Source organism: Mycteria americana, chromosome 6, assembly GCF_035582795.1.
Source record: "Mycteria americana isolate JAX WOST 10 ecotype Jacksonville Zoo and Gardens chromosome 6, USCA_MyAme_1.0, whole genome shotgun sequence".
In the NCBI taxonomy this organism is placed as follows: Eukaryota; Metazoa; Chordata; class Aves; order Ciconiiformes; family Ciconiidae; genus Mycteria; species Mycteria americana.
Window position 1 is genome coordinate 42,595,611 of NC_134370.1, and position 26,430 is coordinate 42,622,040.

Consider the following 26,430-nt stretch of genomic DNA (forward strand, 5'->3'; position numbering starts at 1 on the left):
GCGGGGTCGGGCGTCCGCGGGCAGCAGGGCGGGGCCGCTACGCCGCGCTTCGCTATGGCCGCCTCGCTGCGCGCGTTCCTCCGCTCCGCGGCCGCAGCCGCTGCCGCCGCGCGCCGCCACGCGCTCCTCCCGCCGCCGCCCCGCCCCCTCCTCGGTGCGCGGGCCTGCAGCGCCGGTGAGCAGGGCACTGGGGCGGGTACGGGGGGCGCCTGGCGACGGGGAACAGGCGCCGTGCGCGGGCCCGCCTCCGGGCACCGGGGCCTGGCCCCGCGCACCGGGGGTCAACACCGGGCACTGGGTCCCTGCACCGTGCACGGGCCCTGGCGCCCGATCTCTGCACCGTGCACGGGGCCTGGCACTGGGCACCAGGTCCCTGCACCACGTATGGTCTGTGGCACTGTGTACCAGTGTCCTAGCACCGTGCACAGGCCCAGCACCATGTACGGTCCCAGCACCATGCACCGGGTCCCAGCACCGCGCACCGGCCCAGCACAGAGTGGTCACTGGGCCGCATCTGCCCTGGTCAGGATCGCACCGGGAACTCCCTGCGAGCCCCGGTCCTGAGCCCCCGGGGGTGACATCCTGCTGACTGCCAGTGACTGCTGGCACCCATCTGCCACCCTGAAGGTCACCTTAAAATAGCGCGGCACTGCAGCAGCAGCCGGGCCTCACCCGAGGGCGGGTGGGGGGGTCTCTCACCCATTTGCAGGCAGTCGGTTGCCTAACAGGGCGGTGTGGGGGGGCGGTGGGCAGGGGCCCCGTTCCAGTTCCTAGCAGTGCAGAAGACGGGGGCGCAGCAGAGCGTGGGCCTGATCCAGCTGAACCGGCCGCAGGCACTCAATGCCCTCTGCGAGGGGCTGATGGAGGAGCTGCGGCGGGCACTGGAGGTCCTAGAGAATGACCCGCAGGTGGGGGCCATTGTCATCACCGGCAGCCAAAAAGCCTTTGCAGGTAGGGCAGGGTGCCTCTCCACAAACCAGATTTGAGGGGGGGGGAGGGGTGGTATCAGTGTCCCACCCAGTTTCCCTTTGCAGCTGGTGCAGACATCAAGGAGATGCAGAATAAAACCTTCCAGGAGTGCTACAGCAGTGGCTTCCTTGCTGGTTGGGACAAGGTCTCCACCATCCGCAAACCCATCATTGCTGCTGTCAATGGCTATGCTGTAAGTCCCCCCCACCTCTCCCTGTGCACCCTGGTTCAGCACCAGCACCCCCTGAACCCCCTCTTCCTCCCCTGTCCCAGCTGGGCGGCGGGTGTGAGCTGGCTATGATGTGCGACATCATCTACGCTGGGGAGAAGGCACAGTTTGGGCAACCCGAAATCCTGCTGGGGACCATCCCAGGTGAGCAGGGGGCACTCGCCAAGGGGGGGTCCATCCTGGCTGGAGCGGGGACAGCAGGGACACCCAGGTATCCTTCTCTGGACATTTCCCTTCCCCAAATGGTTCCAGGTGCTGGAGGGACGCAGAGGTTGACCAGGGCGGTGGGGAAGTCACTGGCAATGGAGATGGTCCTCACTGGGGACCGGATTTCGGCGATGGAGGCAAAGGAGGCAGGTAGGGACGTGGCCCAGCCCCAGCACCGCAGGGGTCTGGTGGGGAGCTGTTCCCCCACCCCACTACCTCCCACCATCCATCCTAGGTCTGGTCAGCAAGGTCTTCCCTGTGGAGAAGCTGCTGGACGCAGCCATCGCCTGTGCTGAGAAGATCGCCAGCAACTCCAAGCTGGTGGCTGCCATGGCGAAGGAGTCAGTCAACACCGGTAAGGGCTGGGGGGCCAACCAGGAACCCCCCCGGGTGGGCTGCAGGGCTAGGCAGCGGGGTCTCTCCAACTTCCCCCTTGCTCTCAGCCTTCGAGACGACGCTGGCGGAGGGGACCAGGACAGAGAAGCGGCTTTTTTACGCCACCTTTGCCACTGTGAGTACGGGGATCGGCCCCATTGTGGGGAGGGAGGGGATAGCGGGGCTGCTGCAGTCCCCCCAACCTCACCTCTCTGCTCCTCACAGGGCGACCGCAAAGAGGGGATGACAGCATTCGTGGAGAAGCGGAAGGCGAACTTCACTGACAGCTAAGCCCGGGGTGGTGCAGGTCCCTGTGGCTGCCTGCTCCCCATCAGCCCCCTGTGTCACCCCGTGGAGGGGGTCCGGGACACAGTGGCGAGTGATACTTGCCTGGGTGAGACAACCAGAAGTGGGGACCACCTTTGCCATTGCTATTAAAAGGTTTTCCTGGTGCTGCCGGGACATGGGGCATCCTTGTTGTGGGGTCCACCCTGAGCTGGGAAATGTTGGGGTTCACTGAGAGCCCCTCACTCCATCACACTGCTCTCTGACACCAGGCTGGGCAAGAGCAGCCTCGCAAAACAATAGGTCCGTGTGTCCCCTGGGGAGGGGACAGCCTGCAGCGCCTTCTTGGGCGCAACACTGATGCACTGAATTTGCCCAGCCTCAGCCCCACCTGGGCTGAACTGAGGCCAGGGTGATGGGCTGCGTCCCCCACCCCGAGGCATCATCATCACCCTGCCCAGGGCCTCGGGGTGAGCCCAAGCAGAGGGATCCCCCAGATTTGGGGGCCCTGCACTTTGTGATAAGTTTCTGGCAGCAATGAGGAGCCCACCAGGATGTGGAGGGGGAAATGCGTTTATTGGGGTGCTCAAGGGTGGGTAGGGAGGGACGAGTACCCTCGGGAAACCCCAGGGGCAGCTCCCGCCCCTCATTTCGCAGCCTGGGCATGTCTACACTGAGCTGTGGTAGAGATGGTCGCGGTCCTCCTCTGGGCCACTCTGCACCTCCAGGGACAGTGTCTGGGGTGGCCCGCGGGCATCGGCCTCCCTGGCATCATCCTGGGGGTGGTGGAGGTGGTCACGGTCCTCCTCCGGTCTTGCCTGGGCTTGGCGGCGGCCCCACCGAGCCCAGGAACTGCTGGAGAAGACCTTTATACCTCGTTCCACACCTTCGGTGATCTCACCCTCCTCCAGCAGCTCCACAGCTCGTATGCCCAGGATGCTGGAAGAAGGGAGCAAAAACGGTGAGGAAAGGTCACAGTGCATCAGGGTTACTAAATATCTCCCTGCCCCAGGGGAATCCCACCCCATCAGGGTGCAGGGACCTTGGCAAGACACCTCCCCTAGGAGGCTGCATTAGGATCTCAGGAAGCAAACGGGTTAATTTAGCTGCTTATCCCATGAATGGGCTGGGTGCGTCCGGGACTTCAGCAATGCAGCTCCCCATCGCCGCCAGCAAAGAGAAACTAGCCAGGGCTCGATGGTCCGAGAGTTTGGGTGATTTTGGGCGAAGATGGAGGTGGGAGCCCGTTAATTTTTGGGGGGCACAAAGCAACGAGGGAAATTTATTCCCCCCTGAAATGCTTTACTTTTTGGGGTGTTGCTTTGTTGGTTTGTACAAGCCAGATGTGGGTGTCGAAAGGTGCGGGGAGCATGGCTGCCTCTTACATTTCCTTGGCCAAATCCTGCTCCATGGCCAGGTCCTTCCACCCAGTGTCGCTTAGAGCCTGTGGGGAGAGAGGGGGACACTGGGGGGGTCGCACAGATCACACATGGATCTCCCTGTGCCTTCTGGTCACACAGGGCAGCGGGAGGGCGAGGCGGAGGGTGGGGACTTACCTGGGTGCCTTTGGGTGCAGACAGGAGGAGGGCAGTGCCCAGCAGGACGGTGATGCTGCAGAGCCGCATGGCCATTGGGCTGGCAGAGAGGTGGCAGAGGAGCTGTGTCGGCTGGTGCCTGCCTGCACCTTGCGCTCACAGCATCTGCCTGCGCCTGCCTGCCCCCAGAGCTCCTGCCTGCCTCTGTCTGTGCCCACAGTACCTGCTTGCATCTGCTTGTGCCCAGAGTGCCTGCCTGTATCCTGCACTTAGTGGCTGCCTGCATCTGCCTGCACTGAGCATCTGCCTGCGCCCTGCACTCACAGTGCCCACCAGTGCCCACAGTGCCTGACCACACCCTGCACCCACAGCTTCTGCCTCTGCCTGCCTGCAGCCACAGTTCCTACCTATGCCCACAGTCCCTGCCTGCACCCCGTGCCTGCACCCACAGCTCTGGCCTGCGCCCACCCCTGCCCACGCTGCCTGCTCCCCGTGCCCTCCAGCGCTGACCACTGCAGCCAGGCAGGCCCATACCGCTCCATGGCTGCCTTCCGCAGGACTGCCTGGACCTTGCCCTGTACTTTGCCCACGGGCGGGTGCAGCTGCTCCCAAGGCCGCCCGTCCCGTGCGTCCCCATGCTGGGTGGTGCTGGGTTGTGCTGCTCAGGGGATACGGGGCATGGGATTAACCCCCCCCCCCGCAATGCACCAGGGTGTGTGCAATCCTTATGCCCTGGGGCTCGTGCATCCCCCATGCACTGGGGCACATGCAATCCCTATGCACCATGGCTCATGCATCCCCATGTTTGACAATAAAGCCAACAGCCACCTTTCCAATCTCTGAATAACTGAACTGTGACTAAATGCACTCTGCAAGCAGTGAACACAAGCAGGTCATGTTAGACCATACTCCTGTATCTGGAAGTTCTCCTGGTTGCACTGCAAAGCTTGGAAAATCCTTGCAACCCCAAAATCGGGGCTGCAGGGCAGGTAGGTCTGTGTCCTCCTGCTGGCAGACAATGTCTGTAGGAGCAATGCGCTCCTGATCCTGCACCCCAAAAGCCCCAGCAGCTTCTGTGAGGATGGGGAGTCCCAGAAGTCCCAGCAAGGTGGTGGCCTCTAGCAGGGAGCTGCTCCCTCTTGGTCTGTGGGGGGTACTGCAGGGGTGGAACCTCTTGACTTCTCCGCTGATGCAGGTACTGATATCTTGCTCCTGCCATGGCGTTGAGTGCTCCCCCAGGTTGGCTGCAACGCTTCCCCTTGCTTCTCCCCTATGTCCAGCATGATGGGATCCATCTCCATCACATGGGTGCCTTCATCTCTCCTACAATAGAAGGAAAACAGGTGAATTTTGGGCTTTCAGTCCCCAAACCGTTTGCCAATGTATTTCTTTCCTTGGGATATAAGCTTTGGAGGTGTGTGTGAGTTCAAAGCCTTTGCCTTCCCCAACTCTGCTGTGATGGCTTGCACCCTGTTTCACCTAGAGGACCCTGTTTTCACACAGGGCTGGGTGAAGGCAAGCTCCCAGCAGCAGCTCTGCCCTCCAGATGCTGGAGGACCTGAGCTGTGCTTTGAGACCTGCACAAGGGAGAAGCCGAGGACATGCTGAATGTGTTATAAAAATTCCCTTTCCTAGCTATATCAATTTTATACTATGAAAGTGTATTAATTTTGTTAATATATATTAATTCACATTATACACTGTAATTTGATGAGGGAGTGGCATTTTACTGGAGACTTTGGTATTGTTGTTCATGCTTAAGTAAAATAAACTGAAGGCCAGGCTGGCTTGCACGCTTCATCCCTGTTAGCTTTGCTTGGCCGCAGTGTTGGTGGGGTGCTCTGAGCTCAAAGAGGGGTGAACATTGATTGCCTGGGGAAGGGGTGCAGGGGTGTGCACGCTTGCATGCTCAGTGCATGGGCATGCAGCTGATCCCTGTGTATGTGTATGCAATCTGTCTGCTTGTCTGTGCCTGCAAGCGCATGCTTTGTTGCACACATCTGCATGTTGTATGCACGCTGTATGCATGCACACTGTATGTGTGCCCATGTGCGCATGCATGTGCTGTCTGCATTGCACGTCTATATGTGCATGCACACGCTGTGCACGTTTGCTGTATGTATGTGTGCCTGTGGGCTGTGTGCTTGCACACACACGTGTGCAGGTGTGTACTATGCTTTTCTATGCATTTGCTTTGCCTGTGTTGCATGCCCCATGTTTGCACACGTCCGTGTGTGTGCATGTGCAGGTATATGCCATACACATGTATCATGCTCGCGTGCATCTTGGGCCACATATGTGCTTGCCTGCAAATGTGTGTGCATGCCGTGTGTGTGCACCTGCTGTGCACGCTTGTACACACATGTGGATCATGCCAGTGTGTATGCATGTGCGCTACCTGAGTCCTGCTCTGTGCTTGCATTTGCTTGCATGTGGTTGTTTGCCGGTGTGTGCATACGTGTATGTCCGACCTGTGTGTGTCCTTCTGATGGCCACTGCTGGGTAACTCCACCTCCTCCTGCCTTCACAAACCAGCAAGGGGCTGGAAAATTTTGCTTATGACAAATCCCACAAGGAAAAAAAAAAAGGAAATTCAAGTTTTGGCTTGAAATAAGGATTTTTGAAAGCCAGTGGCCAGCTGGGAAAGACTTGCCCATGGACTCTGGAAAAAGTTGGTAACCCAGAAGAGAGCTAGTCATGAGCCCTGAGGCTGTAATTGCAATTTTTATTTGTTTTTTAATAGCAAGGGCAGACACTCAGAGACCTGGAGTCTGGGAAAAAGGAAGGAAGGATTTCCAGGTAGAAACTTAGGACCTAAACACATAAAGGAGAGCAGATTGGGCTGCTTCTGCATGATCTTTGTACCATCACGTGCCAAAGCCTGCAGGCATCTCCAGTGACGTGGTGCCTGCTTCAAATTTCCAGTTATTCCAGTGGGGGAAAAAAAGCCTCATTAGGGGCTTCCAGTGTTGGAAAGTGATTTTTGGTCATTGCTGGTCGACAGTCCTGGGCAGACATGGGGCAGGAGCACCAGGGCGGTGGCCACAGAGGTGGTGACAGCCTGGTCTTCCCTGGTCTGTACCATGGCCCGTCTCTGGGGGACCAGCAGCCTGCTGGGGTGAGGGCTGTGCACAGAGTGGGGTGTGGAGGTGTCTGTGGGGTGTGTGTGTGTGGAGAGGTGTGGAGGTGTGCATGGGGGTGTGTGTGTGCCTGCGTGCCTGTGGGGGACAAGGGTGTGTGTGTGGTGGTGCAGGGGGGTGTACACGGGCTGTGTGGTACAGGGTGTGTGTGCATGGGACTGCAGTTATTTGGTCTGTATACAGGTGTGCACACAGGTATGGGTATGGGGAAACTCTGTGGGTGGCTCCATGCCCTGGACGACTGCTCCCCCCTCTCCCCTCGCCCCCCCCCCCCGCCCCGTCCTCTGCCCCCCCTCCCTTCCTCCTTTTCTCCCTCCCTCCATCATCCCTCCATCCTTTGCTCCCTCCCTCTGTGCCTCCTCCTGCCCCTCTGGCCTGGCAGCAGACACTCCCCAGTGCCTGCTGTGCCCAACGCTGCCTGCCCTGCCCGCCACACTGCCAGCCAGTTTCTCCTGGGTCTGCCTGCTCTCCTCCGGCAGTGATCCTGGCTGGACGGTTTGCCTGCCAGAGACAGCTCTCTCCGGAGGCCGAGGAGCAAGGATTAAGGCTGGACAAGCCAGCTGAGTTTTAAAACAGAGCAAAGCATTTTAAAACTCACAGGGAAATCTCCTAAGCCTCTGTAAGCATTATTCCCTGCTCCTATTTGCAAGGATTTTTCAAAGCCCTTTTTATCCTTTGTTCCTCCCAGAGACGGGGGAGGGAAAAAAAGCAATTACAGATCCTAAGCTTCTTGGATAAATGCTGTTCCGGCAACCTATTTTTTTCCCTTTATGGACAATTTTAGAAGTGTCATAGTTCAACAGGACCCCGAGACCTGGTGGCAGCACACTGAGCCTGGCTCTGCATTTCCAATCAATCTTTTCTCCTGGCAGGATGAGACTAAAAAGGAAGCGAAAGACGCAGAGGAAAAATAACCTCCATCTCAACCTGATTTTGGGGGTATCTGGAGCAAAGGGAGGTTCATTCTTCACATCTGACTCTGCCTGGGTTTCAAAACAGCATTTAAATTCTCTACGAAGCAATTTTGTAAAAATTCCTTTCATTTATTCACCTAGTTGGAAGTCACTTTGTTTTAACTCCCCATGGAAATGAGCCACAAAGCACCAGAATGCTTTTCCTGGCCTAGGCAAACCTTTCACATGGGTTTCAGAGCATGCGCCGGGGAGCGGAGCAGACTTCAGCGAGATAGAGAAGGTCAGAATTAGGGACCAATGCTTTTTTTACTGTTTTCTTTTTTTTCTTTTTGTCAGTGGTTCCAGCTTCTGTACAGCTAGCGGATTTTGTCTTGGAACTTCTTGAATCTATTTTTTCCCCCAAAAGGCAAAAAAAAAAAAAAATCCTGCGTAGTCTCAGCTCCAGCAGCTGATTTCCTCTCATCTCCATGTCGTAATGCTCCGCTGCAGTCTGAGACTCTTTCTGCGAGCAACTGAAGCAGAGTTCAACCTGCCCCACATCTGTGTGCTATCCCAAGGGCTGTCCTTGCTGGGAGCTTTTAAAAACACCATGAGAAAATGAAAGAATGAAATTAAAAGAATTAAATTAATTGTTGTAATCTACATTGCTCTTCCTCTGGATTTTGATTCTCCCCTGTGCAAGCAGGGCTAGCAGGGAAGCGTAGCACCCTGCCCCCAGGCCAGCTGAGGTGGCTGGGGGGATAACAGGGCTTCCTGCAGGAAGAGGGAACATGGTGTATTTTGCTCTGTGTTATCCCTGCTGCATTTTTGGCAGCGATTCTTTGCAAGTTTTTCACAAAGCCTGTGCGATCTCTGCAGCTGCTGGAGTTTCAGAACAGCGTTTGCCATTTGCAAGCTCAGGCAAGATGCGACCATCTATCTAGAAAGCCACTGCTGCCCAGAGTGGTCCTGGCACTGATGAGATACAAAAACTCACAGCACAGAGGCACACGAATTTATTTGTAGCTTCATCTCAAGGGGGATCAGAAAAGAGAGTGTTGTGTCTCAGGAAGGATAAACATAAGCATGGGTCAGGTACACAGACATGAAGGGACTGTAGCAAAGCACCTCCCAAAGTACTGATGTATCCCAAACTGCTGCCACACAATCCTTGTTTTTGCCCTTCTGCCTTCCCTGTACAGAGCAGGACCCTCACACACAACTGCAAATACCCCTGCTCGGCCACATTGCCATCGCTAACTTTTGCGGCCAGCACCTTCTCATCTTGCACAGATCTGGTGCACTGACCTTCACACCTTCTTCCTTGGTCCTTTAAAACCTCGGGTGGCACCTTGTCCAAAGCAAATTGTGGATGGGATCCTGCAAAGGGAGACACGATTTAATACACATTAACAGCCCACCTCTTGCAGGATCACTGGGATGCTTTGTGCCTTGTGCAGCATTTCAAGCTCCCAGAGTGGGAAGAGCAAGCTATTGGAGGAGCAGGACATCTAAATCACCAAAGTGTAATTTAAAAAATGGGTGAAATACTGGCCTACTTTCCCCATTATTCTGCACATTTAATTTACATTCTGGAGTCCTCTCCTCTCTTTACAACCAGGTGTAAGGTGTTACAAAATGAAATATGCCATTGGGCAGTTGCAGTGGTTTTCTGTGGAAGCATATGATTGTGAAGAGCAGGAGAGCAGAGCAGCAGTAAAAGTGTGGCCTTTCAACAGCAAATTTTCCTTTTGACCTGCAGTATCACATCTAATTAAAGGGATGGTTTCTTTCTGGTTTATAAGCTGTTACGCTGGACAAAACAATGAAGTTTAAAATGTCACTGTGGCAGCTGCTTAGGGACAGGATTTTGTCAGGCAAACCATGACATACAAAAGCAGACCCAACAGGCTGTAGTGCATTGCAAGCACTTTCAGACTCCACAACTTGTTAGAAAGCCCTGAATCAGCAACGCTCACCTCATTTTACAGAGGCAGAGCGAAACACTGATGCCAGTGAAAGCAAGAGGGAGCTGAGGACGGAAGCGGATTTCCCCACGTGGCACTCCAGCAGAGTCGTGAGCTCATTGTGCTGTTTCCACACCTTCAGCACATCACAAATGTGGCAAACTCAAAACACAAGAATCCCTTTGCTAACTGGAATAGTTCAGGCAAAACCATATTAACCTTTATGCTGAGACGATTAAAATGATGAATAAAATGACACTGATCTGGGTGCTGGGAAGAGGGTGGTGACCTTTTGACAGCTACCTTGTATCTCATACAGGTTTTACAGGACATGATGAGGGGGATTTCAAAAGTCAAGCCAGCAATAGGCAATTCAGTTTCAACTTTTTGTAAAGATTTTATTTAAAAAACCAAAAAAATTTTAAAAAAACACGAACAGAAAAAAAAGCAATGCTGCTCTGGCCTTGCAAAACCTAAGGTTCAGAGTGGGATGTTCACCTGCTTTATTTGTGCCTTGTCCTGTGACTGTGTTGGGAGCACAGACAGCTACAGTGAAACACACCAGCTCAGCCCCGAGTCAGCTAGAATGGGAAAGTGTCACAAAGCAGGAACGAAATTTGTTTGAGTATTTTAGGACAGAGTTCTTATCTTCCAACCCACGCCATTCTGCAATACCCTGGGGAAGAGATCATGGGTGGGTAGACTAACAGAAACTTACTGACACAGCTTTCACAGTGTATGCACACTCTGTCCTTCCTTACGCTTTCCTCTTTTAAAAATAGCTTTTAAAACAAACATGGAAATCCTACCTCTTTTATCTTCAACACAGAAACACCCTGAGCCATGCTGCACTAGGCACTGCAAAATGCAATTAAGATGATACATTCCCAGCCCCAGAAATTTTTGCCTGTGGAGGCCAACAGTATCGACCTGGATTTATAGAGTCGTTCCTCTGGCACTGAGGGGCCGGGGCTCGCTGCAGGCTGAGGTATCTCCATGTTCTCACTGGGCCCTATTTCCATGGGGTCCACTTGGAACTGCTCCGACGTCTCCATGCTCACATCCATCGGCATGCTGCCACCCTGCTTCTTGGGAGAGCTCACGTGCTTGGGGCCACTGCAGAGAGAAAATTTTACATCCTTTCTCAGCAGCTGCCATGTAAGAGCAGAGCAAAGGAAATGAAAGGTATTTCACAATGAAACACGTCAAGTCCAACTTGGGTGAGTTACTGCATGGAGGCACAGAGTTTTGGCTGCACAAACCACCAGGAGCAGCTAAAAGGCTGCTGGAGAGCTGTGTGATAGGCTTGTATGAGCTTCTGCTTAAGTATTCAGGGTTGCTGCATTACAGCACTCAGCTTTGTCCCCAGGTTCTTTTCTTCAGTCCGTAAAGAGAAACTCATTCAACGGGCTTGAGTCCCCGAGAGGACTGTCCTTTAGCTGACTTACTGATGCAGTGCAGCAGCCAAAGGTGACCGTTAGCTTTTCATCCCTGGCTCAGGGGTTGGCAGCATTTGTGGTTGGCAGTTTCTTTCTTCCCTAAATGCCAAGCCACTTTACTAGGAGGCAGCTGGGCCTGCTTGCAAAGTCTTTGACCAGCTCTTCTCTTTTCAGTCTGGCGGGCCCTGAAGTGTTTGGAGCAGAACACAATTCACCTTTCGTTGCCAAACTTGCCCCAAGAACACTGTGATGTGATGGCAGTGACTGACAGCCTCTCAAGTCCCCTCACTGCTTCTGTAATCAGCTGTTTCCATGTCCAGTGCTGCATTACGTCACTTCTAAGCATTGACACACAGAAAGGAAAGGAGCTCTGTAGGTCTCTAGTCCAACTCTCTGCTCAGCTCACTCTCTCATCATAGCTAGACCAGGCTACCCAAAAGCAAGCTTTGAAAAACTCCACAGACCCAGCCCCTGTCCCTTTGGGCACCCATCCCAGGGCCACACCACCCTGCCAGGCAAGAAATTTTCTCTCCATCACATCACCCAGGTCTCTGAGGAAGGTGTTAAACAACATCAGTCCTTGTATTAATCCCCGTGGTGAAAGCAGTGCTTGAAATGAGTGGCCAGCTGAGAAAGCTGTTCGTCAAACTTACAAAGCCTCCCTCTGCTCTACTTGTGCTTTTGGAGAATGGGAATATTGCAAAGGGTTGGAGAGCAAAGCAGGAAGTGTGCACAAAGCAATGCAGAGAGATGCCTGGCTTTGTGTTTACACTTGAGATGGCATGAAGGGAGCAGAGCCTGGAGCCACACGGGGAGAGAAATAAGACGCGCTTCAATGTTAAGATAAAGTAAAACATTGCCACAGAAAGACTTGAGTAATTTCTGAACCTCTTAGGATATAAACTTGCCTACTCTGGAAAGGGAGTGAGACAGCAGAGAAGCACATCACCACCTCTACAGGGGAAAACCAGCTGTGCTATTGCAGTTCTGCAGTTACCTTTTCACTTTCTTTGGTCTATCAAACCGAAAGTCAGCGGGATAAAGATGAACGGTTACCAAGTGATCCTTTCTGTCCTTGCTGCTCTTGAACTTCTCTGCACAGCCTTCTACTAAACACTTGTACTGAAAGGCAGGGAAAAAAAAAAGACATAATTGGAAAAGGCAAGCAGTGTCAGCTGGGGACATGGGTGCCCTCCCCGAACAGTCAGTCTCTAAGGATGCCAGCCCATGCCATGCACACCAACCATGAACAAAAGGCTGGGCATGGCGACTCACCATATTTTGCTTCTCAGCCATTATCTGGAAGAGCGAGTCGTGCCACTCCAAGATGTGAATATCCAAGAGATGCCCTGATGGAAAGGAGCGCTTGCAGAAGGAGCAGACATTCCTGTGCAGTGTGTTGTAGTGGTGCTCATAGCCCTCCAGTGTATCAAAGGCCTGGCAGCAGCCAGAGATGTGGCAACTAAATTCAGACACCCTGTGGGGAAATTAGGACATCCATGACTTAAATTAAATTAGAGCCTTAATTTAAGCTGCTTACATCCCTCTAGATGACTTTATCTACTTGTGGCATTTTTTGTGAATAATACTTAAATTAATTGAAAGGTGCAATGGAATGAAGAGTACGATGGTACTGGCAGTTGGAAACTTATTTGCCATTACAGCTTAAGCACTGTATATATTATCGTCCTCTGAAGTGGTGCTTTGATTAAGAATAAACACCAAGCAGCAATGTGAGAAATAAGCTGTTCGACCTTAAAGTTGCAGCTGTGGATTAAAACATTGTGCCAATGCTGTTTAACAGGCATCTGTAGGATAACCTCATACAATCCTCAAAGTACTTCCTCAATTTTATATACAAGAGCAGGTTTTGAAGCAAGATGAAGATTCTCCCCTAGGCTTAGCCTTCCTAATTGGGGCTGTCTGTACCACACAGCACTCCCACTGTTTTGACTGGGTACATAATAACCTGCCACTTAAATCCTCTTGTTTAGCTGCAGCCCCAATTTTCAGACATATTATAGATGTGTTATCTGTTTAAGGGGAACTCTCAGTGAAATGATGTCACATCCAGCAAGCACAAGTCTGTATTTAGACAGACAGCTGACTGCAGCACAAAATACCGATTTTTGACCTTTTCAGCAGGACATTGAGGTTTGCAAATTGTATCACCTCATTTTCCTTTTCAAACTGCTTTGCAATGCATCAGTGTCTTCTCCCTTTTAACTTATTTCTCCTCCTCAGCCTCTAAAGTCCACGGACAAGAGGAATGGCACCCATCCCAGCCTTGCACCCGTACAATGCGAGCGAGCAGGCTTTGTACCAATGGTGCTGCACACCGATGTGACACGGAGCAGGATACATGAACTAAGAGGCACACCTGCAGCCATGACGATGCCAGGGCAGCGTGCGGGCCCTGCCTCACTTACTTGGGTTTCTCCGCCACCTCTGCGAGGCTGCTGAGGACACCCTGGAGGTAGAGGTGCCTGTGAACGTCCCCATCCTAGGAGAGGAGGAGAGAGAGGGCGTGAGCAGGCAGGTCTGCCTCCACAGAGCAAACCTTTCTTCTCCACGGAGAGAGGCCGCGGCGGGGCCCGGGGGGGGAAGCTCTGAGGGAGCACAGCCGTTGCTTTCCACACAGACCGAGCCCGGAGGCCCAGGCCCGAGCGGGTACACCAGCGCGGGGAGGCCTCGGGCCGGCCACCGACGGGAGGGCAGCCCCTCACCTCGAGGAGCGGATGGTGGGGGCCGAGGCGGAGGCGGCGGGGGGCGAAGGCGAAGGGCGGGGCCGGCGAGGGCAGCGGCGCGCGGGATGCGGGCGGCGCGGGAGGCGAGGACGGCCCCTCCCGCAGGCGGCGGCGCAGCCCGGGCGGCAGGGACAGCATCGCGCGGGAAGGTGGGGGGGCGAGTGCGCATGCGCAACCCGCGCTTCTGGACGCCGGCGGCGGGCACTTCCGGGCGGGCAGGTAGGGACGGCAGCGGTCTGCGGCGCTCCCTGGAGCCGCTGCGGGCGCTGGGGAACGCGCGGGTCCCCCTGGGCGAGCCGGGGCGGGGAGCGGCCGGGTCGGAGACCCCCGCCGCAACAGCCGGGCGGGGGTCTCCGGCCCGACCCCGCTCTCAGCAGGGCCAACCGCTCAACCGCAGCAGGTTCGCTGGGGGCCGTGTCCGGGCGAGTCGGGCATCCCCGGGAATGAGGATCCTCCACCGCGCGGGGCTCCTTCCCAGGGGTGCCCCGCTCGCACGGAGAAGGGCTGTTTCCTTGGGGCCGGCCGGGGTTTCCAGTCCTGCAGCTTGTGCCGGTGCCTCTGGGCCTCTCGCTGTGCCTCTCTGAGCAGGGGAAATCCCAGTTGGGTATTAGGAAAAGGTGGTTCTACATGAGGATCAGGGCCTCGAGTGGTGGGGGAATCTGGATCTTTGGAGATACTTAAGCTTGGACTGGACAAGGCCCTGCACAGCCTGCTATAATTTGACTCAGTTTTGGATGGAGAGTTGGACCAAGGCTTGCAGAGATCCATTCCAGCCTAAATGATTCAATGATTTTGGCAAACCAAAAGTGTGTCCATATGCTTGATATTCTGCATCTGTACGGGTTGTCACATTAAACTCTGAACTTGCATGATGCCTCAATCAGACTCTTACTTTTGCAGCCATCATTTAAATAACTTTGCAGAACTTCGTGCTTGTCTATTAATAAAATGGGCAATAGAATATAAAGATGCCTACACCTGGAAAAACTGCGTTTGAATAACTGCAGCAGCAGTACGGGCGGGCTGCTGAAGCCAGCAATTTCAGCTGTGTCTGCAGTCTGTCAGTACACGAACCAGCACTTCTTACAACCACTCAGTAACTTTTCCGCTGCCAGTGTGATTTTGAGATTGAAAAATCCTCTGCTGGCTCACCTACATTTAAGGTGGGGTTTGTACCAGTATAGTTAAATCAGGCACAATAATGGGTATCTCTGTTTTGCTTGCTTCCTCCCCTTAAATGTATTTCTTTGTTCCAGTCAAATATTTTAGCGTACCCTGCAGGCTCATAATGTAGTCAGGAAATGTTGTTTGTGTGGGTATATTTTCATTTGCAGCAGTAAAATGATAACTTACTGCCTTTGTTTTTGCGTCCCACAGAGCTTGTAGCCTCAGGTGGGAGTATGAGCGAGTTCCGCATTCACCATGATGTCAATGAGTTGCTCAGCCTGCTGCGCGTTCACGGTGGGGAAGGAGCCGAAGTCTACATCGATCTTCTGCAGAAGAATCGAACGCCTTATGTTACCACGACTGTCTCTGCACACAGTGCAAAGGTAAGCGTTGACGTACTGTAATCACAGCTGAGATGCATTTCAGATGTTCTGGGGGGGCCGGCAGGACTCCTGAGGCGGTGTGCTTCCTTTGCAGTTGTTGATGTTGGTTCCATTGGCTTTGAGAGCACAGTCCTCCCTAAGGAGAAGTTCAAGATAAACATTCCTCCGTGTGATTGCTTTTGGCCAGTGATGTGAACTACCTTTTCCTTACTCTACTGTTCTGTGAGATAACTTGACTTCTGTGGGTGCAGAGCTGGACACGTGTTGGGAGGCGTAATGGCTGTCCCCAGTTTTTCTGAGAATAATGGTGAAATCATGTTCTCATTGGTAAAAAAATGGGGTAATCTGATCTGAAATCTCAATTTAGAGGATAAAGTAGAAAGATTATATGAGGAAAAAGGTAAAATCCTTGCATCTTGGAGAGACTGGTGAAAGAACATGAGAAGGATTGTTAGAACTGCAGGGGGGAAGTTCAAAGAAGGAGCTTATTTTGTGCCTGTGATGGTTGTTTCAAATTTTGATTAGAGGAGTTGTCCTCTGGAGGAATAAAACAAATGAAAACCAGTAACTGTATGAAATGCGATTATATGAACAATACCTGACTTCTTTTCTGAATGTCACCCAGGTATTAGGGATTAAAGCCTGATACTGTCATGACCAGGCATACTTCTGTGGCCATAATACTGGTTTTCATTGTTGTTTTTAAAAGCAATCCATCAGTCAAGCTATAAGTGCTAGAAAATCACTAACTCTGAAAGTTCAGATCTTTGTAGCCTGAACTGCATGTTTTCTCTAATTCCAGTCTTGCGCATCATTTACACGGACAGCTACAGTTCATAGACTTGTAGAAAGATTTAAGTAGAAGGCACAGCTGGAGACCCGCAGTCTAACCCCTTGCTCGCAGCAGGGCCAGCATCACAGCTACAGCAGACTGCTTAGCTACATTTTGAAGATCTCCAGGAGATTCCTCAATCTCTCTGACCATGTCCCAGGGTCACCTCTCTCTCCAGAAAGGACTGTTTCTCTAGAGCCGGTTGGGATTTTCTGTGTCTCAATTTGTGGTGGTGCCTGTGGTGCTTTTGCTGTGCCCCTTGGAACAGGGTCTGTAACCTCTTTGGGCAATGGGCAGTATGCCCCACTGTCTCCATGACTCTGCACTGCGCTCAGTCCAGTTTGTGGATGTCTCTCTTGCTAGTGGGGCCCCCAGCTGGACCCAGTGTCCTGATGTGGCTTCATCAGTGCCAGAATCCTTTAATAAACCTGCTGCTAAAAAAATTATATTGCTTCAGACTGAGCATGTGCAAAGCGAGCCCTGCTACAGATCTTGTGCTTACCTTCATCTTTTCTCTCCTGCAGTCCCTTCTCCATCACCTGAAGTGCCAGGACCCCCACTCTCCTCCAGCATAATTATTAGTAGGAGACAAATGCTGCAGCATTCAGTCCAAAACCCATTCCCTGAAGTACTTTGGTGGCAGCAGCGGCCTGCACCTTGTCTCCACAATGCTGTGTCTTTGCACAATGCTCCTCGTTTGAATGTTGTGATAATAATATACATCAAACATTTAATATTAATGTGGTGTTTTACAGGTAAAAATAGCAGAGTTTTCTCGAACTCCTGAAGATTTTTTAAAGAAGTATGATGAACTGAAGTCTAAAAATACAAGACATCTAGATTCTTTAGTTTATCTGCTGTCAAAACTCACAGAAGACAAAGAGGTTTGTTTCTCCTTTAGAACTGGATGTGTTATAAGTATTCAGCAGTAGCAACAATGCAATGATTTTAAGTACAGCACGCTTTCTGATGACAATGTTCAGCGAAATGTGTTGAAATCAACAGATAACCGGTTCTACCATTTACTTAATTATTAAAGCACTACTAGGAATTACAACCCTCTTGATATAAACCACTAAGACATGGGAAAATGGGACAGAAAGACCTGTGGTCTGATTCAGCACAGCCATCTTATGGTTGTATGTTTTTTGCTTTAGTGTGTGCTGACCAGGATTCACAAAATCTTTTCTTTTTTGTGTATGTACAGACACTCCAGTATTTGCAACAAAATGCTAAAGAAAGGGCAGAACTTGCAGCAAATGCAGCAACCAGTGGCAGCACAAATTCTTCCGTTCCCTCATCTACTTCCAAGATATCTCTACAGGAGCTCGAGGAGCTACGCAAGCAGCTGGGCAGTGTCACAGCCAATTCCAGTGTACAGCAGGTACTGTCTCTTCCCAAGCTTTGGGTACAAAATCTTTCCCTTCTGCTCATGTATATAGCTGCGCTCTTAACTTTTATCATCTAGCGGAATTATAAATGTTCCTATCTGTGCAGATAATCTAAATTATCTGTCAAAATTTATTTGTCAGATTATATTAAATCTTTGTGCTGTTCTTAATAAAAGTGGTCTTTTTCTATTTAAGTCAGTTAAGGTAAGTCAAGTTTAGGCCACGACAGTTCTAACTGGCGGGGGTAATGTAATTTCATTTTCCCATTTCAAACAACTGCTTTAAGCTGTGCTAACGTTTCCTTTTCTGCCTGTGGCAGTGCTTGCTCAGGAGCTCAGCAGCCATTGTGGCGTGTCCCCATTCTTCCTAGGAGTTCTGCTCTCTCAGATAATGTGGGTACAATGCCTCACATAATCATTCCCCAAGTGGACACAGCCATTCCCTCTACTTAGCTATTTGAGCTCCTGAAATAAGTGCTGCAAAGTGATCCCAAAGACAAAAAGGAAGAAAAAAACCCTGCTGTAGAAGTAAACTGTATCATTGCAAGACACAGGCTTAGAGAACAGTTAAGCAAGCATTTCATTATCAGTAGGCCGGGAGGTAGGAAGTGCAAAAGGGTGATTATTACTTAAATCCCAAATTCTATTTCCTATAATCATTTGTATAAATAACTATACTGTGATGGGTTGACCTTGGCTAGCCACTCTATCACTCCACCGGCTCAACAGGACAGGGGGGAGAAAAATATGACAAAAAGCTTGTGGGTCAAGATACGGGCATTTTGGCTGCGGAAGGCAGAGGAGCAACTGTGTATGGACAGTTATTTGGACTGAGGTGAAAGAGTGATAAGGTGTGAAAGAGTGAGTGAGCGGGCAACTGGACAATACATGCAAATGCTTCCATTTAAAATTTTGCAGCTTACCTTTGTCCCAGAGTTTTGTTTCTGTTCTGCCTTCTGATGACTGGTCAATAAAATATAATGGGACAAGCCTCCAGGCTCTGCATGTGACTATTTCTGAGGATGCCGGCCTGCTTGTGAACGTTCAGAAATCACATGCTGCATCTCCTTCTGCACTCTCTGTTGTGGCAGTCCTGCACCCTCGCTCAGTGGAGGCATATCTATGTCGTGTTGGCGCACGAGGTCTGTCTGCATTGGTGTGGTGTGTGCTTCACTCACCTGCTCACTCTGCGGCACTGCTGGCCCTGTCTTGGCCATGTGGTAGCATTCACATTCATGATGCATCCTACCAACCTTTGCTCTCTAGCTGTGGCTGTATATGGTTTATTGCCTGTGGTGGCTCCTCAGCAGATGTGCAGTTATGCTTCAGTCTGAGAAGATCTTTCTGTGGCAGTGGCTGAGCAGAGCTAAAACCTTCCAGGGAACACCCTCCTGTCCCTGATGAAGCTGATGACAGTAGATGATGCATCTGCCACCAAGTGGGGAGTTTGCTGTGGTGGTCAGATCACTTCAGGCCATTGATGGCTAGAGGAATGGACCCTCCATGTTCAGCGGTTTGGGACACCCAACGGGTCTCTCAGCTTGAAGGGCTGTACATGCATGTGATGATGGAGAGTTCAAATCCTAAACAGAGAGAATCCAACCCTCTGCCCCTGTCAGGCAGTGATGAAACCAGCCTTGTTCTACATACACTGTGAAATACGTCTGCTGTTTGCCTGACTCATCCAAATCCTTCACAGATGATCTGAGTCAAGTGGTTGATTTAGATCATGAAGGGAAGATGAATTTCCAGTAAGATAACTGATCTTTTTAATAGGATTTATGTGCAGACTTTCTAAAAGAGGAAAGAAGATTAAGTGGTGTTCTCTGGGATGTGCAGTTCACAACCAAAGGAGTTGAAATGGCAATGCAAGCAAATTAAAAAGATTTGTGCCTCCCTGCTGCTCCATTTTTACTTTCTTTAGACTTAAAGAGCTGAAACTCTGATAAAAGGCCCTAACAGGCAGGTGCTCAGGGCCATTGAGTCAGTAGGGCTGTATCAAGTCACATAGTTTAAATCTCTTGACCCAGAGTTTCTGCTAGAGCCACTTCCCAAGAGGACTGTCAAGTAGTCATAATAATTGCAATTGATTTATTTCTCCAGCACCTGCTATCTCCATCTCTCTTCTAGAAGCCAGGTTGTGCACTGCACAAGCCCTGGAGTGATCCTTCACACTGTATTAATGGACATGAGGATCTTACTTGAGCAACTCTGTGATCCTTGTGGCACCATCTTCATTCACCAGGCATGGAGGATAGCTGCTAGTGTTTCCACAGATTTGTTGTGGCACTGGTGGGAGGAACTGCTGGGGTTGTGCAGTCTAGCCTCCCTCTCACAGCAGGACTGTCACCCACAGTAAGTCAGGGCAGCTGTCGTTTTGTCCAAGTCCTGCATCCCCCCAGGAGGGAGATACCCCACCTCCATGCTGACCCATCCCATGGCTGCTCCCCCTCTGGAGGCAGAAGTGTCTCTTCCTGTCTGATCTCAATATCCCAAGAGGCAGCTTGTGTCCATGGCCACTTGAACCTCCTGCTGCTGCTGAGAGGAGCTTGGCCGCACCCAACATCTTGCTACTTGTCCTTCCTGTAGTTGCACGCTGCTCTTAGTCCTTCTATTGGCCAGACCCAGCAAAGCCCAGCTGCCCCCACCACTCCTCCTTGGTCGTGTGATGTAGGTCCAGTGGATGCCCACTGCTGCCCATCTTCCCTGGCACCAGGGCTGTAGTGCAGGGAGCCGTTTGGCACAGCTGGCATTCATTGAGCACGAAGATGTGCTCTTTGTCTCCCTCGATGGATGTGGGCACTGTCATTGCTTAAGATACCAGATGCAGGTTCATCAGCATCACAGTCACAAACTGCCACCGTATCCTGTGGGCTTTTAAGTGCCAGGCTGACACTGAGGGCCACATTTTCAGTCCTGGGAGTTTTATCCAGGCTGTCGTTGAAGCCTGTAATGACAAAGATCTAAATTTTAAGTTGCAGAAGAAGGTGGTTCATGCCCCTGAGACATGTGCTTTGTCACCGATGCCACAAGTGCTGTGCCATCTGCCCTGTGATTACTTGGCACTGTCAGAGAGATCATCCAGTGATCTTTCAGTGATTGGAGTTGCTGCTTGGATCAGTTTTAGCCCAAGAATCATTGAGGTGGTAAAACTTTCGTGTTCTCTTTCAGGTAGCTATGTCCTTTGTAGCCAAAACTGTGTCAACTTTGTTGAACTCTGCCAGTTAACAAGTTCACACTAGAGCTGGTTGAACTCCAACAGAAGCTCCCTGCCTCTTGTCATCCCAGACAATCACTAGTGAAGAAGAACCAGTCCCTTGATGAAGAAGGTTCTGCATTTGTTTCAGGGTTTCTGGCTGCTCCTTTTTACAATCCCTATGAGGAATAGGCCTCAGTCCTTTTTTTTTATTAGGGACAGATGCCACAGCCTACACCCTTGCTCCAGGCATGCCCCAGCCCACAGGCTGTGAGCTCACAGGGGCAGAGGTGCCAGCATGCTCCCTCACAGTGCCATGAGCCCATCTCATTTCAGGGACTTCCCTCAGGCACTGGGAGCTATTGGGCTTATTCTTGTATAGTATGGAAGTAGGGATTTTTGCAATAGGTATTTTCCAGGGCCAAGAAGGAAAGGAGACTACTAGATGGATTGGCTGGATGGCTACATCCAAAGAGTTACAGCCAATGGCTCAATGTCCAAATGGAAACTAGTAGCGAGTGGTGTCCCTCAAGGGTCTGTATTGGGACCAATACTAGTTTAGTATATTCATCAATGATGTACCTAGTCGGATTGAGTGCACCCTCAGCAAGTTTGTGGATGACACCAAGCTGAGTGGTGCAGTCAATACACTGGAGGGAAGGGATGCCATCCAGGGGGCCCTTGACAGGCTGGAGGAGTGGTCCCATGTGAACTTCATGATGTTCAGCAAGGCCAAGTCCAAGGTCCTGCACCTGGGTCAGGGCAATCCCCACTATCAGTACAGACTGGGGGATGAAGGGATGGAGAACACCCCTATGGAAAAGGACTTGGGGATACTGGTGGAAAAAAAAAAAAATAGGACATGACCCAGCAATGTGCGCTTGCAGACCAGAAAGCCAAGCGTATCCTGGGCTGCATCACAAGAAGCGTGGGCAGCAGCTTGAGGGAGGTGGTTCTCCCTCTCTACTCCATCCTCGTGAGACCCCACCTGGAGTACTGTGTCCAGCTCAGTGCAAGAAAGACATGGACCTGTTGGAGCGGGTCCAGAGGAGGGCCACAAAAATGATCCGAGGGCTGGAACAGCTCTCCCATGGAGAGAGGCTGAGAGTTAGGTTTGTTCAGCCTGGAGAAGAGAAGGCTCCGAGGAGACCTTACTGTGGCCTTTCAATATATAAAGGAGGCTTATGAGAAAGACAGACTAAGACTTTTTACCAGGGCCTGTAGTGATGGGACAAGGGGCAACGGTGTTAAACAGAAAGAGGGTAGGTTTGGATGGGATGCTCCATCCCTGGCAATGTTCAGGGATGGGGCTTTGAGCAAACTGATCTAGTAAAAGATGTCCCTGCCCGCAGCAGGGGAGTTGGACTGGATGATCTTTAAAGGTCCCTTCCAACCCAAACTGTTCTATGACTCTGTGATCTGATTTCATTTTGGCAGTTGGAGGCAGGAATTACTTCATGTCTCTGAATTTCCAAGGTGTAACTTTCATACAGTCCATCTCACTGAACTAGCTCTGTTTTATAGTACTGTCTTCCATCCACATGTGCTGTTGAGATCTTATCTGGCTCTGTTAGGTTGTATGGTCTCCCATACTTAGCGCAATGCCTCAGAAGCTTTTGGACTTAGATACTTTCTTAGTCTGCTCTCTCATAAGTATGCATGGTTCGTGGAGTTGTTGTGATGGTGAGGCCCATGGTTTGTGGAGTTTTCCCTCCAACTCATTCGTCCCTGCCGTTTGGGAAGATGTAATGATGGCTGCCCTTCTCCTAAGCAGAAGCTTGTTCATACAGCCATGTTGCATAGGGCCAGTGCTACAGGGACATCTTCCATTCCAGGTCTTCCTTTAATGACCTGGAGCTCAAAATTATACAGAAAGCACACATGATGTTTTGGTCTTTTAGCCAACATCTGTGTGTCCGGATCAGGACGGACAAGTAAACTACTATATACTACTTCAATAGAGTAGTATTTTCTCACTATATGGGATTAAGATTTATGAAGGAGTTCAAGTTGTTTATCCATGTGAAGGACTCAGTCCTACACTGAGATCTCCAATTTTATGTGAAGTTTAGTCATCCTTTGAATTGCTGGCAGCTCACTTGACACTACATCATTCTCCATACCCTCCTATGAGAGTCCTGTTTCCTGTTTCAACTACCTCTCACATGTAAGAGCACCATTCTTTAAGATGCAAAGCTCATACGTTTGCTTCCTTCCCAAATTCCTCCCTCCTCTGAGGCCTCCTATGAGAGGAAAGTAAAATGACCCTGTGCATATCCCATTTCACATACATATCTGCGGAGCTTAAGAAATGGCGTTCATAAGCATGTCCCCCATGTTTGTGCGCTTGGGGCTCTAAATGTTCATGTAGGTTGTACATCTCACAAGCCTCTCCAGCTGGTAATGAATCTTGCACTCCATTTATTTTAGTGTCAGAGACCTGGAGCCAGGGGTGGAAAGTCTTTCAGTCTTTAAGAGCTCACTTCCTTCACTGACTCCTATTCAGAGTAAAAAACTCCATCATTTTCCAGCTATCTGTGGGTGGATTATCTGGATTGCATTTGACACACAGCTACTCAGCGGCCACTGTGCAGAAACTGAGTTCAGAGGTGTTCATTACCCTGTCTGCAAGTGCCCCTTGAATAAGATGTTACTGCTTACTGCTTCTGGAAGGAGTTAGCTGCCTTTCATGTGGTGCACTTTGCAAACTAGTAAGCTGCCTGGTGGTTGTGCATGTCCCCATTCTGCTCCCCTGTGTGTGCCCTAGGACCCAGGCTGGTGGGGAGGGGTGCAGAAAGGCATTATTTGATGTACCCTCCAATAAAAAGAAGACCAACTACATAAAAAATCACCTCTGCAGCACTGAGACCAATAGATTAGATAGTATGGGGAGACCAAATCTTACACTGTGCTACTGAAACATTAGCTGTTCTACTTTCTGTTCTCAAGTTATCAGTTTATTAGTCAGTTTCTGCTTAAAACTCAAAATTTCTTGGACTTCTGAAGACCTCTTTTTCTCCTTTCTCTCTCTCTCTTTTTCCAGCAGCCTCTTGAGCTTACACGAAAAATCCTCCGAGATAAGCAGAACAAGAAGAATTCTGGTCAGCCTGTTCCAGTATTTCCATCCTGGGTATATGAGAGACCTGCACTTATTGGCGATTTCTTAACTGGCACCAGTTTAAGCACTGACACAACAGTACCTATAGGTATGTGATATGCAGGGAAAATTGCATTAACTTTTTATGTTTTGTACTTGTTCAGAAGTGCTGTTCAGATTTCATGACACTCAGGATGAAAGCAAAACTTGGCTCCTTGCACTCTGCAGATGAAGAGCGGAGTTCCAAAAAAAAAAAGCCCCAAACTTATTTTCTTCACAGTGTTTCTCCTGTGCTAAATTCCAGCCCCACTGTTGATCCATGGGATCTAATCTGAGTTTCCCAGTCCTTTTTCTCTCTTGAGTCACAGCCTCCGTAAAATCCTACTGTAGGAGTATCACATCTGTATTCTCAGCTGAAAAAATCTGTAGTCGTACCTGACAAGGGAGTATTCATCAATCCACCCAGCTTAATGTCCTCTCCAGTAAGACTATAGCAACCTCCCTGATTTGCTCTCTCTCTCCTCGCCAGAGCAGCAGGAGACTAATCTCTCCCCATTGTATTCTAGCTTTAGGCTGAGCTATGTATAGTTTCTTATTCATAAATTAAAGAACTTTTTTTGGAAGAGAACAGCTGAGTTAGAGACTCATGTTTCCATTCCCCAGAACTGTGGAGGCTCCTACAAGAAACCTGTAGCTTCTTCCTGAATGTGGATTTGGGCTGCGTCTAAGGGGGACATGAAAACAGTAGGCTTATTCTTGAAGGTGCCCTTAAATAGCTTGTCCACCAGTGCATTTCTGCTGGGGCCTTTTGGGATGTGCTGTGAGGGTATGTTCCTAGCAAGCTCAGAACCATTTGTTCTCTCACATACGATCCTACAAATGGAGAGGGGTTGTTGCCTTGTTTCACGAGACAAGCTTTGCTGTAGAAACAAGAACTGTTTTCTTGATACCTGAATATTTCAGTGGAGGGGCGGTAGGGGGAGTTGATGACAAGATGGGAGCTCCTCGGGTCCAGTGTAACTGAGCCCTTTTGGGTGGAAGGATCAGCAGCACAAGCTGTGGGTGATGTTCTCTTGGCCACAGGTGTTGGATGTATAGCCCTGTCTACTTGGTTTGCTTTGGGTATAAATGAGCAAAGGATTCTGTTTTCCTGGAAAGCAAGGTAGATTATTTCGGAGTTGACCTTAACTCCGTTTTATTTCTCGATATCTTGATTCAGCTTTGTGTCATCTTCCTTTGTTCTCTTTGAATGGTAGTATGCCTTCCTTTCAATCTTCAGGTACTAGATTGAAATTATATGAATGGACAATCAGGTAGTACTATGACATGTTCCGATTGTGTTCTTTTTTTGTCTTCTCTTTGAAAACAGGTACTTTGCCATTAGCCTCCCAAGAATCCATGATTGTGGAGGACTTGCTGTACGTTCTGATTGGTGTGGATGGAAGATACATCACAGCACAGCCTCTTGTAGGCAGGCAGAACCGAGCTTTTTCAGTCGATCTAAACTTGGACTTGTCCATCAAAGAGCTGGTGACCAGGATTCTTCCTGTAGCAGCAAGTTACTCTGCTGTCACCAGGTACCAAGCTGACTTTTGTCAGAAGAGGATGTTTTCCTTTGAGCATCAGGTTGTAGAATAGAGAATCTGTTATTGTGCAGATGTTAACTTCCAAGCTTAATTTAAACCTATGGGGATATAAAATAAGAATGACAATTTCTTTGAATTGGTTTTAGCTACAATTTCTTTTTGCTGGGTTTCTCCTCTGTGCTGCCAGTTCACTTTTTCACTCACCTCACCTTCGCTTTGTCCAAACTTTGTCTTGGTACATTCAGGCAAAGTGCAAATAGGACACATCTGCTTGTTCTGGCTTGTCTCTTCCCACTCTGCTATGAATTTCTCCATGTTTCCTGCTTTTTACTCTCCTCTCGGCAGCCAGGACTGAGACAGCCTTTGTGTGCTTCTGAGCAGGACAACCTACTGCTGTCTAGTTTCTGGTAGCTACCTTAAGTAATTGTTAAAAGGTCTTAGTATAAGGTACACCTCACTAACAGTGGATGTTTGTTATGTAGATGTCTGCATTTGTTTCAAAGTCCCTAAAAGATCAGCAAAGAGAAAGAAGCATTTTAGGATGTGATTCATCCGATCTCTTTTACCTGTCTCCTTCCAGATGATATGATTTGTGTTCAGAAGCATCTGTCTCTCTCCACTAACATGTATGGAGCCATCTAAATCTGGTCAGATGAATCCCTGCTGTGGCATGTGGTGTCAGAAGCTAGCAACAGTGCTTTCCCCACATGTCTGGGTACACATTGCTTCCTTTTGAGATCTTTTCCTGTCCTCTAATCTGTTGCTTATGCAAAGGCTATCACCTTGAAAATCCTGGCTCTCGCTTTTTACATAGTGGTTTTGCAAATAATTCTAGTTCCCCTGCAGTTTGAGAGGAAACGTCTTCCCACAGCTTTCCATACTAGGAAATGTGGTGATGGAAAATAGGCAGGGGGACACAGAGCAAATGTGAAACCTGAAACTCCAGCTGAAAACTGGTGCGCTTTCCAACACATGATCTACTCATGTGCTCGT

General features: G+C 50.3%; 3 protein-coding genes across 6 annotated transcripts in view; 2 read left to right on the top strand and 1 right to left on the bottom strand.

Annotated features, from left to right (window-relative positions):
• The first annotated feature begins 15 nt into the window (after positions 1-15).
• ECHS1 (enoyl-CoA hydratase, short chain 1) lies at positions 16-2,234 on the top strand. The gene is made up of 8 exons (XM_075505482.1): positions 16-175; positions 754-951; positions 1,035-1,162; positions 1,243-1,342; positions 1,451-1,555; positions 1,641-1,760; positions 1,849-1,916; positions 2,006-2,234. Exons 1-8 carry the CDS (start codon positions 55-57, stop codon positions 2,069-2,071), a joined length of 906 nt encoding a protein of 301 aa, XP_075361597.1. The 5' UTR covers positions 16-54; the 3' UTR covers positions 2,072-2,234.
• A 5,438-nt stretch (positions 2,235-7,672) lies between these two features.
• Positions 7,673-13,954, bottom strand: ZNF511 (zinc finger protein 511). Its single transcript, XM_075505488.1, has 7 exons — positions 13,766-13,954; positions 13,469-13,542; positions 12,315-12,516; positions 12,037-12,161; positions 10,531-10,716; positions 8,942-9,013; positions 7,673-8,241 (listed from the first exon to the last, which is right to left on the bottom strand). The coding sequence occupies exons 1-6, from the start codon at positions 13,922-13,924 to the stop codon at positions 8,944-8,946; spliced, it is 816 nt and encodes a 271-aa protein (XP_075361603.1). The 5' UTR covers positions 13,925-13,954; the 3' UTR covers positions 7,673-8,241; positions 8,942-8,943.
• TUBGCP2 (tubulin gamma complex component 2) overlaps positions 13,870-26,430 on the top strand; it is a 36,939-nt gene continuing 24,378 nt past the window's right edge. For 2 of the 4 annotated variants that reach the window (XM_075505485.1, XM_075505487.1), the window contains exons 1-6: positions 13,871-14,005; positions 15,164-15,336; positions 16,924-17,052; positions 17,376-17,552; positions 23,798-23,960; positions 25,221-25,428. In XM_075505485.1, coding sequence (XP_075361600.1) covers positions 13,954-14,005; positions 15,164-15,336; positions 16,924-17,052; positions 17,376-17,552; positions 23,798-23,960; positions 25,221-25,428 — 902 coding nt within the window. In that variant the 5' untranslated portion in view covers positions 13,871-13,953. Of the gene's footprint in view, positions 14,006-15,163; positions 15,337-16,923; positions 17,053-17,375; positions 17,553-23,797; positions 23,961-25,220; positions 25,429-26,430 lie in introns of all 4 variants that reach the window. The other 2 variants (XR_012776199.1, XM_075505486.1) reach the window with 2 other exon arrangements.

Bases quoted from the DNA above. Each gene is read 5' to 3' on its own strand.
- ECHS1 (XM_075505482.1), top strand. From the start codon at position 55: ATGGCCGCCTCGCTGCGCGCGTTCCTCCGCTCCGCGGCCGCAGCCGCT. The intron at 1,343-1,450 runs GTGAGCAGGGGG...AAATGGTTCCAG, and splicing joins CCTGCTGGGGACCATCCCAG to GTGCTGGAGGGACGCAGAGG. The intron at 1,556-1,640 runs GTAGGGACGTGG...CATCCATCCTAG, and splicing joins GATGGAGGCAAAGGAGGCAG to GTCTGGTCAGCAAGGTCTTC.
- ZNF511 (XM_075505488.1), bottom strand. From the start codon at position 13,924: ATGCTGTCCCTGCCGCCCGGGCTGCGCCGCCGCCTGCGGGAGGGGCCG. The intron at 13,543-13,765 runs GTGAGGGGCTGC...CTCCTCTCCTAG, and splicing joins CCCACCATCCGCTCCTCGAG to GATGGGGACGTTCACAGGCA. The intron at 10,717-12,036 runs GTAACTGCAGAA...TTCTCTCTGCAG, and splicing joins AGACCAAAGAAAGTGAAAAG to TGGCCCCAAGCACGTGAGCT.